Source organism: Athalia rosae, chromosome 3 (assembly GCF_917208135.1).
Source record: "Athalia rosae chromosome 3, iyAthRosa1.1, whole genome shotgun sequence".
Lineage (NCBI taxonomy): Eukaryota > Metazoa > Arthropoda > Insecta > Hymenoptera > Athaliidae > Athalia > Athalia rosae.
The window spans coordinates 11,002,523-11,013,644 of record NC_064028.1 but is presented as its reverse complement, the minus strand read 5'-3'; the positions used below and the strand labels follow the sequence as shown (position 1 = coordinate 11,013,644).

Genomic DNA, 11,122 nt, shown 5'->3' with positions numbered 1-11,122 from the left:
CGACGATAGATTTCTCATCTTGTTTTTCAGATACGACTACCGAATCAGCTGGCGGTCGATTATCGATGCCAATTATTCAACGCCGTCGTATTCCTCGAGCGAGGCAAATACTGGAGCAGTTCAGTCAGAAAAATTTGCAGAACAACATTCACGACGCCTCGAACATGCAGCGGATATTATGGCAGCAATACAATCGGAAAAACTTCGGGTCAAAATTGTCGCCGTTCGGTTCGACTGGTGTGCTGGAGAGCCAAGCGAATACTCTTCAGAGTCAGGAAACAGCGCAGATCGACCCCGTTTACGCTGTTAAAAAGATAACGCCGAGTGCTCCGGCCGTCCATCCAGATGAGGAAAGATTGAACCCGAATAATTACGACGACTCGACGGAAATCATTCCAACGTCCGGTAATCTTTTCGTCGATCTATTGCACGATCGACGACCAAATTTTAATACAGATTCGTTCGGTTCGTCGAAAATATCTCGACCTCTCTTCAGCACATCTTTAACCGCGTTGTCAAGTTCATTCAACGAAATCACATATTCGGAGGAGGATTGCGCTTTGATTGCGAGAACCATGCCAGTTTTGCTCATCAATTCTTTCGTGAATTCGCTAATTGCTATCGGCAAGTTACCAAAGTCCAATATTTTGATGATACCATTCGTGGTGTTGAGTCTGATAAATTTTATAATATCTTCTTCTATTGTCGACGAACACTGCCCTGCCGGACGGGTTTAACTTATTTTCAATCCACGTCCGGTGCAGAAGTATCAAAATGCACCATGCAAAATCTGAGGGGTTTTTGTCATCGCGTACTGGAAATAAAATATACAAAACGTTGCGTGCCTCATGATTTTTTGACCGATGATCATGATATTACAACATTTATATCGTTCGTCAATTCGTATAAATAAATAATGATTTTACAAATCGATGTATAGCACAGTTTTGAAATCAAATTCGAAAACGATGCTCATCCCTTCCCAAGCCCCGATTAACCGATGATTTCCGAGCATACGCCCTCTCGAAGTTGAGTGCAGATATACCAGCGGCATGCTAGTAGCACTTGACTGAAATACTCGGCCGACTTGTGGTAGCGTTTACCGACCGCGGTCAACGTGACGATCAATGAAGCAACCGGTCAAAACCGCGGAATTTAGTTCGGAATTCATTTCCGCATCTTACTATCGTGATCCGGCGAAGTTATTGCTGTCGTTTGAATCTGTTAGGGCACCTGAATGAGGGGGAAGGATGTAGACTGATTTAAATGTGTAGAAAATGAATAATTGCTCGACTTCTAGAACAATAGAAAGATTTTATTGATAGGTGAAGGAAATACTTTGAAATCGATCAAATCACAATGGAATGGATTTTACATTTATAGACAATCAATGTTGGAGATAAGGTCTTAGAATCCTCTGCAACAGTCCCTGTATAATTGCGGTCAAAGGTTCGTGAATGAATTTTTGATTTTCCGCTTCACGTCCAACATACCTAAATTTCGTGAAGTTTGAATGTGGGTAGATCAATTACACAAAATAAAAATATTGTGTCTATGAGATATTCATAATCAAAATACATGCAAAGACGCGTTTCCAAACCACCTTAATTGAGGTAGCGTCCTCGGCTCGTTTCGTTTTTTTTTTTTTTTTTTTTTTAGTGGAACGATCGCCATGAGCCCTATGCAAACCACTAGATGCCGGGCCCCCTCCCCCCTTACGGACCAGTCTGGCGGATTGGAACCTGTAGGGACATGGTAAATAAAGAGAAAAGAAAAATAGACGTTATTTAAGACGGTAATATATCGATTCTAGACATAAAAATTGCATCGTGAATCACATAGAAAAATAGTATGTGCAATGTGCATGACACGAATGAAAAGTAGCATATATAGTTTGAATGGACAATGAAACTTGCACATGACAACACACGCGTTCATCTACACAAACACCCACAAGACATGGTACCACATCTGACTCAAAACATGAAGCATGGAACAAAACAGATGAATAGATGATGATCATCATCAATATTATCAGTTATATATTATTACTGAACATCATTATCGTGGATAGAAAACAGAATCAAGCAATTAAAAATTTCAATATATTATTCATTGTAAAAACATTATACTTACAAACAAGTAATCAATACATTATTGTTACGAATAAATTCAATTTCTGCAAACAGAAAGAAAGCAATGTTAATTGAAATAATTTTGGCTGCCAAATGTAGAGATAACGATCTGCGGTTGGACGACGTATTTCATTGAATTTCTGGAACAGGAAATTCAAAATGGTGGTCGAGTTTTCACCGATCTGGCTGGAACGTAAAATAAACTGCACCAGTAACCAGACAGCCTTTGAACAAATCTGTAACAAATTAGTAACAGATACGAACAAAACAAAACCAAAAGATCAATCCCAAATCGCAATATCAACAAGACGCCGTAATCCGTTCGTTGCGAAGCAGTCAAAACGTGTCACGAGTCACAAGTAGAGCCAGAGATACCCCGACGCCATGCTCTGCGAATGCTGTGGTAGAAAAGTTTAAGTAAAATAATAAAACGAAAGCTCACCATTTTACGCATCAAGAAAGTCCGGTACGGATGTTCACGGTGTCAGATTTTCGTAGGCACCACTTCAGATCAACTGCGGAGATACCCATGTTAATTACGCTACGGAACAAGGACTTCTGATGCTTATGTTGAGTTGCTGCAAGCGAGGCCAGCGGAACGGAATAGATGATGCCAAGCTCGACGAGAAAATGGCGTCGCTGCGCAATGCGCAGTTGTGCGCGCGCAGTAATCTACCTCCTCAGCGTCAGAGATATAGTTCAGTGGCCTCAGTGGTCGAACCGATCAGGGGCCACTTGGCGACGCAGTAAACCGAGCAGTTTTCACTAAATCTCATACGTCGTATTACCACTAAGAGTTCACTGAATTGCGCCGCGTTATATGCTCAGATGACGTGAGGTCCTCCAATCGATTATCAAAGGTTCTGGAATCCGATTTCATCAGATATTCTCGAATTTACGAAGAGTTTCGTGGAGACGAAACAGACGATTCGAAGTACGGAAAACGACTAACTCCGCTGCGCAAGCGTATCGTTTTGTATACTCGTCCCCCTATTCCTCATCGATGGGCCAATCAAGAGCCACCCAGAAGCACCAATGACCAAGTTTCGTTTGAACTCGACGTTCGTTCTACGCAATGACTACGAGATCTGTGCCACGACGTATGTTTCTCAGACTCTGAGGACTTCTGACCAAAATAAAAACAAATCCTTCGTTCGGAATGATGGTTGAATATTCGAATACTGACTCGTGGTAGATGATATACCTACTATTTATTGTACGGCCCTTGATACGAGGTATTAAATTGATTAACGGGTAGTAAGGGAAAAATGAATATTCGTACGGTAATGAAGCACAGCAGTAGATCACACAGCTCTGATTTATTGTCGAGAGTGGTGAGTTTTTCTGTCTGCGATAACACGAATGCTGAGACGAAGCGTTGGGATTTGGGACAGAGTGCGTTTCCGTGAGCTCTGAGAAAGAAGTTCATTTAGAAAAGATAAACTGATGGAGATCAGCTTAGGAGTTCAGTGTATCGAAAAGAAGAAAATAACGTTCGGCAGAGTGAGCGAGTCGCACGCTTTGATTTTGCCATCTATCTTTCCTTATTTAGGCGATTTCACGACAGGATGGTACCAATATGCAACTTTGTATATTATTCGATCAAATTAGCAGAAAGTATTCCTTCGTTCATATCCACATCTGAAATTAATGTGGGTATACATGCACGGTAGGTTCCAGAGTGTGATTCAGTTCGCTGACATGGGTGTACGGAGATAGCGTAATTTTTGTACGATTTCCAAGGCGCAAAAACTATGTAAATAACATTTCTGTCCAGAGCACCTGATCAATGTTCACTTCTATCGAAAAAAACCAGGGCACAAGTAAATTCAGTTTACAGTTTGTCGAGTGAAAATTAGAGTGGTTCAGGAAGATAACACCGAATCACCTACGGAAGCCCTCTGAAGGTTGATCTCATTGTTTATTCAGAAAAATTGCGACGTGGATTGTCGTTTTGCCGTCAAATGAGAACAAACACTGAACGCGTAGGTCATTTGATCTCACAACCGTACGATGACTCCATTATTTAAACACCGAACGCGGGTGGTGCTGCGACGGTTCTGATGAAATGTTCCTTCGCGATCTCGGCACACATTCTACGTGTGAAAATTTGACTTGATCGAATGTACGAAATGTATGTACATACGTAGGTACGAACTATTGATTCGTCCACGAACTCGGAGATATCGAAAGAATATAAGGTTCACCGTTCAGGTTTTATTTGTGAGGAGTATTGAAATACATTTTAATCACCATACCGTTAATTACTGTGACGTATCATGAGACTAAAGCTACTACTACTACTACCGTCGGAACTGATAACACGTATACGAAAAAATATGACTATTTATTTCTAGATGTAATAAAATAGACATTTATTCTCATCCCTCTCTAACGTATGTAGGTATAAATATTCACATTTTATGGTAGAACGATACGATAGAAAAGCATATACTAATAGCAATGCCCACTGCGGTTGGGGATATCGCATTAGCCCCACCGCTGTCAGGATCCGTTGTTTCCGTTGTTTCATTCGAACCAGGGGTCGTTGTTGACAAAATGTCATCGGGTTCGGTATCTTCCGTCGGCAAGGGGGTGGTGGTGGTTATCTCTGTAAACAGGACGAAACGATCAATCGTACGATACCTTACGATAAATACGAAGCCGATTGCCTCGTGAGGATAGATTCCATCTTATTATCTCGGTTTGATGGTGTTTTCCGCAAACGGTAATTCCGTTGAAATAGACTTACCCTCTTCAGCGTCCGTCAGGAGCACTGCGGCCTCAGCTGTCAGAGTAAATTCGGTGGTATTCACGACCCTGGACAAATTGTGAGAAAATTACTTTTCATCGATTTCGTGAATAAGTACATCGACCTCAAATATATCACATTTTTTCTGCTGAATAGCAAACCGTTAAACTGTTGCGCTACGTACCCAGACAAAATGGTGTTGGTGGCGCGAACAACGATGTTCAGATTTTCCGGGAGATCTGAGAATGCTTCCGAAAGGTTTACGGTGTGTCTACCCAGGCTGAGATTGATCACCAATACGTACGTTGGACTGTCGGTCAAGTTTCTGAGGCGAAAAAAATTTTTGACTTTACAAGATATGTGGAACGTCATCGGCAGTCGACACGTACCTTCGGAGGACGAGTACTCGATCATTGTTGAGAGATTCGATCTCGTAGTCCCCGTGAACGAATGTAGGTTCAGATCTCAATGCTGCGACCGCTTTGTAGGTTTTGATATGGCTTCGTTCGCTCGACAATTGCGATTCCACATTTCTATTAAGGTAATCAGAGTTGACGGGAAGATAAGCGGTAGCGTTAATCGTGAACCCTGCGTTTTCGCTAGCGTCCCATTGCATTGGTGTTCTGTAAGGGTCTTTGGAAACCGGAGCGGTCTCATTTGCATCAGAATGGCAAACGACCGGGTCGACTGTCTGAGCGTACGTGATCTCCTTGTTGTCCAGCATCGCGATTTCCTCACCGTAGTAGGTAAAAACGCGTCCGGGCAACGACAGGATTAGCATGTTGATACCGTCGGCACTGTTGAAACGGAATCTGCTCGCGACGCGTGAATGGTCCTGATTCGAGAGCTGTATTGAAAGACCAAGTCCGAAGTTAATACTCGATTTGTATTCTTTAAAATCGGCAAATCAGTGTTTGACAAGAATATTGGGTGTCCAATCAGTGTACCTTCCAGTTGGATATTTCATTCTTCGGGAGTGACGATATCCATGCGTCGATTGTTTCTTTTATATGAGTAGCGTTGCTCTTCTTGGAGATAACGGTAATGAAGTCGATGTTCACCGGGGCTATGCCGGCGTGGGTGCTGTTGCCAAAATATGTGAGCAATTTCTCGTCATCCTCGAATCCTTCAGCGACAAGGAATCTAAACAGTCGAGACATCTTTTAGTTTTCACGTGAAATGATCCACTCTTTCCTTCGTGTATTTGTAAAAAAGTAATTTTACGGATAAACTGAAACATGAATGGAAAACCTACTTTGACGAGGAATTGTTATTCGTCGCCCACGAATCTATGTGTTCCCGGAAAATGTGAAGCAGAGCAACATTCTCCGCCAATCCAAAGGTGCTGGTTAGAGAGTTCGTAGGATTGTCGGCGAAATTTTCGTCCTCGAAAAAGTGAGGAACCGAGCTCACGTAGAAACCGTCCACACCTTTTTCCAACCAGAAGTCAAGCACTTCCTAACGAGGTGTAAGATTTTCGTTAGTTACATTTCTAAATAAATTATCACGAATTCCCCGTTGACACAGTTTTAAAGATTGACCGACGTGAAAAACTCGGGCAACGACTCGTTGAAAAATTTCTTACCAAAAGTTCGGTGATGAGATTCTCGTTTCTCAAGTTCAAGTCGGGTTCCCATGCAGTGAATTGATGCAGGTACCACTGTTCGCGAACGGGATGCCATTCCCACGCCGATCCTTCTTCGGTCGACTGCCAGCTCACCTGTACGGCGATCAAACGAAAAAATTTCATTCATTTATCCTATTGTCGAAATTACCTCAAAATTTCATGGTCGATGAAAAAAAAGCTCACCCAGTTATTCGGTGGTAAGTTCTGTCCGGTCGCGTTTAAAGTTCCATTGCGCCAGACATAGTAGTCGGTATATGGGTCCACTCGGTCGACGGAATCCTTGAACCAGCGGTGCTCGAGGCTCGAATGATTTGGGATGTAATCGATGATGACCTTGAGACCTGGGATAGTGCCGGTTCTTTTAGCGTTTAAAATCGGAAAAGCTGACGATAGTGTTTGAAATACATTTTTCGACGACTTACCGCGGTCGTGAGCTGCAGTTACGAGTGCCTCGAAATCCTCAAGATTTCCGTATACCGATGAGACATTTTTGAAATCCGAAATACCGTATCCGAAGTTCGCTTCGGGCGAAGGGTAGAATGAATTCAACCATATCGTCTCCACTCCCAACCCCACGAAGTGGTCCAGGCGTTTTATTATTCCTAGAATAATGGAAAACAATTTAGCTACCGGCTATCAGTGGCGTCTACTCATAATCTGCTGATAGAAAATCAATCCTTTCTCCGATCTTTCGCGATGAGTTTTTTTTTTTTTTGCGGGCGTGCTATTTCTCGTCCATATACGAACGTTCGGAACAGCGAATCGTCTTGACCCGGGTCGATTTGCCAGTTGCGGCAACTAGAATTTAACTTTCCACTATTTCGTGCCAATTTTCGATTCAAGGTGCCTTCGGTGGTCGCAACCTTCGCCGAGCCAATTTTCGGCATTTGCCAGCTTCGCTATCGGGTTGGTCGACACCTCAGTCGCCACGTTCTACATGAGGTCTATTGTTAGCGCAGGATGGATAGTTAACTGACCTGGTGTATCTTTGTAAGAAGATGACGCTGTGCGACCGTTGAGATATTCGCTCAATTACTCTATTTCAGATTTTTACCTCGCAAATCTCAAAGTGTTACAGATTGCGATTAGCGAAACGGTTGGAATCATCGATAATTCTATACAACGAAATTATCGATCGTCTCGGATCTTGTTTTTAATTTAACGTTTCAATTTGATTATCGAAGGTTAACGGGCGATAAGATTATTCAACGTACACCTATTCACAAATACTACATCATAAGTCGAGAAGCGGAGTTGTACGTTCCAACAAATAGTTGAACTTCGAGATAATCGTAGCCGCTAACGTGAACCAATTAATTTAATTTGCCAGACTGTAAAATTCATATAATTGATGGTGCAATTATAGATTGAAATTCATCACAATTCATTTGCCGAATTCTTTTCAATTTTGCAGCAGTCACAGATTCGGATATCCGTTATTAATTTTTTAGAAAATATCAGTGACAAAATGAGCAGCGCTGATTGATAAGCGATAATTGAAAGATTTTTCGTATTTTTTTTTCACATTCGTTGAAACTTTTCATATCCTACTTTTCCTCTCTCGTTTCATTAATTTTTCTCTGCCATTCAACGCAGCTCTTTTTCTAATCTAGTTAGAAAATGAAATATTCTGTGGAGGAACGTAATGCCGCAAACCGAAGCAAGATCGATCGAACAGTTTAAGCCCGTAATCTTGTTTCGTTAAAATTTTTTAGATAACCGATTTGATTCATTCTGATATTGATGCCAATAGAAAATAATTCAAACGAAACTGACCGAGGCTAATTAATCGCCAATTATCCGACGATCCCTTCGTTTTCAATAATATCAGAAGAGGAAGTTTCTATCGAAGAGAAAAAAACGAATGAACGAGAAATCAGATCACAACTTTTTCAGAGATCCCATTTTTCTGTTCCGCTCTTATTGTTCAAAACTTCAAAATAATCATAGAATTAATCCCCGGTATGCGACGCACGCCAAATTATCCATCGCGTTGTTTTACGCGAGTTTAACCGCTCCGTTTCGTAATAGGTGCGCTCTTGTAGCTGCAATGCAAGCATTTGTTTCAATGCCGTTCTGCTGTTTAAGATTGCTACGAAATCTTTATCCGAATACATTTTCCCGTGACCGCAGCTATTAATACGTTAAAGGATTGCGTTGCACACACTCTTCCTCTCTCGGTCCACCGCAACCTCCCTTCAAGGTCACCTCAATTTTACGCACGGTGATTCTCAAATTTCTTTGTCAATTTTTTTCACATCCGAAAATATCGGACGTAATTAATCGCGATAAAGTTATCGGAAAGGTCCTTCGAACATGACGTCATCAATACCGAGATAGGGTAACCGACACAACGACGAATGAAAAAAAAAGAGTACGAATGCCTGCGATAAACTGACACAGATCTTGGTGACCGCATAATGACCATGTGACTGTACGAGTCCTTCGAATGTCCTTGCAGATCGGGATTGTTATTTCGAAAGCTTTTCACACCCCCATTAAGTGCAGCACTTTTTCGTTTACTCTTTTGTTCACGAGTTCTCATTTTTTGATCATCATTTTTTTATTCCGATATTGAAATTTTTTGCACACAACGCACCCTGAATATCCCCGTCTCCATCGGCGTTACTGTCTTGGAAGGATCTCGGCCAGATTTGGTAAGTGATTGTGTTCGTCCACCATTCCTTTTCGGCCGTATTTTGGGCCACCGATCGGCCCCCGAGAGCCAGTAGGACCCCGAATGTGAGGCCTACAACCGGCAAACCACCTCGCACGTTCCTCATAACGCTACCACTGTAATGAGCTGCCGTTTCGCGCCACTTCCCTTTATAGATTATGTCACCTAGTTACGATATCATTCGGCTTATCGGAAATTATGTACGTGATAATTTTATGCCAGAATTTGATTTGTGTGTAGAAATAATAAATAATACGCGGGGGGCTTCACGGGGTTGGACAATCAATTCAATTGGTGATCACTTAGTTTTGGATGTGCAAATATGCAAAGGGATTGTAAAATGAAAGAGCGGCGATTGAGTATTTTTTTTGGTGGCAGTGGAGGATCGTCGACTCGATTGATTTTTGATAAGAACTTTGATTTTTGGACTCTAGCAGAATCTCGATTCGAAAAAAATTATTTTTCGAATTTCTTTGAATCGCGAACTAATCGGAGGATTTTTATCGCCCACTCGAATTCAGTCGATTAACGAGTACTCGCGTGCAGCACTGTGCCAAGGTACATCGGTGCTCCGTTGTTATAATTATTATTTGTTTTTCACTTTTTTCACCACACGAAAAATTATTCTTCGACCAATTAATTCACGACTGCGTCGCGGATCAGAAGGGGACGTCGAAAGATTATTTCTCTCCTCTCTCCGAACAGCTGCACCTGCAGAATCTTAAATGAAGATCAAATAGCGACAGTTTAATCCGAGGTGCCCTCCAACCTTGTACATTGTGCTGAATATTGGAGATAAATGAATTCCCGATTTCGAAAATTTCAGGATACAACAAATCACTCTCTCCTGTGTTTTCCGGACTAAAATAACACGTTCATTCGATTTCTCGATGATTTTCGGCGAGTCGCGACCTCGGTAAACTTTGGAATCGTCGGCTGACGTCTAGATTCAATTGAGGTGGACCTAGTCAGCAATCTTTCGGCTGATGATCGCGCGGCGGTTTTTACAGTCAGACACGACACGTGTGGGTCTACGCGTGGCCGACTGCAGGCAGTCATTCACATCGTATGCCAAGAGCTTAGGGGTCTTTTCTGTTTTAAAATTCTGGCAAACTTCCCAAACGAAATTATGCACATTTTCTATGTACAAGCATTACATCTAAACACAAATCCACACCTCCTGCAAAAATATAAATTTCAACTGGCAAACCGAGGTATTTTATTTTTATCTCTAAATCGCTCCTGTAGTCAGCTATACGTGTAGCTAAGTTTTTTTTACCTATTTCATTTTGCAATTTTATCTCACCGGAGAGTGTCTCAAATTTCGTTTATTTTTTATTTCATATTATTCCATCCCCCCATTGGATGAACATTCTCGGAAAACCTATTATCTAAAAAGTTATCGAACAATTGGCGGTTTTCTCCATTTTTTTTTTTTTTCAAATTAATCATCAGAAATTCTTCATTTGCAATTTACTCCCTCTCCAGAATGATATATTTCTATTAACCGTGCATGATCGAGGTATTTCGGTTCGATATTGATGAAAAAAATTGACACACACGATAAATACTTACACTTGATGTTGTGGCTGAAGTGATATGTATATCGAGTGTATTTGGATTTCATAATTCGATGGACTAATCTGATTCCAACTATGTATGTACACCTAATATATAGACTCTGGTTTATATTAGATCGAAGGCCGATTTAATAAGATAAAACGTGATTGCACCCAACTTGTTGCCAGATAAGAATAACACGCGATATCCCACTAGATCTAAAAGTTATTAATTTTCTTCTTCCCTTTCAACCTAGCGTTAAAATTGTGCTTTTACCTCCGGAGATTCGGCGCCATTTGCTATCAAAAAATTAGAGATCATCGTCTATAAATTTATTTAGATTGACATAGTTTTTCTCTTATCTTTAGTTT

The 11,122-nt window shown here is 41.3% G+C and overlaps 1 protein-coding gene across 1 annotated transcript; it reads right to left on the bottom strand.

Annotated features, from left to right (window-relative positions):
- Positions 1 to 1,294: 1,294 nt before the first annotated feature.
- On the bottom strand, positions 1,295 to 10,191 carry LOC105690126 (maltase A1-like). The gene is made up of 11 exons (XM_048651878.1): positions 9,114 to 10,191; positions 6,937 to 7,116; positions 6,698 to 6,855; positions 6,473 to 6,607; positions 6,143 to 6,345; positions 5,835 to 6,030; positions 5,277 to 5,734; positions 5,072 to 5,212; positions 4,888 to 4,955; positions 2,578 to 4,746; positions 1,295 to 1,742 (listed from the first exon to the last, which is right to left on the bottom strand). Exons 1-10 carry the CDS (start codon positions 9,295 to 9,297, stop codon positions 4,550 to 4,552), a joined length of 1,920 nt encoding a protein of 639 aa, XP_048507835.1. The 5' UTR covers positions 9,298 to 10,191; the 3' UTR covers positions 1,295 to 1,742; positions 2,578 to 4,549.
- Positions 10,192 to 11,122: the final 931 nt, after the last annotated feature.

Excerpts from the sequence above, each read along its gene's own strand:
- LOC105690126 (XM_048651878.1), bottom strand. The coding sequence starts at position 9,297 with ATGAGGAACGTGCGAGGTGGTTTGCCGGTTGTAGGCCTCACATTCGGG. Across the intron at positions 7,117-9,113 it reads TGGAGACGGGGATATTCAGG|GAATAATAAAACGCCTGGAC; the intron begins GTGCGTTGTGTG and ends CCATTATTCTAG. Across the intron at positions 6,608-6,697 it reads ACTTACCACCGAATAACTGG|GTGAGCTGGCAGTCGACCGA; the intron begins GTGAGCTTTTTT and ends ATCGCCGTACAG.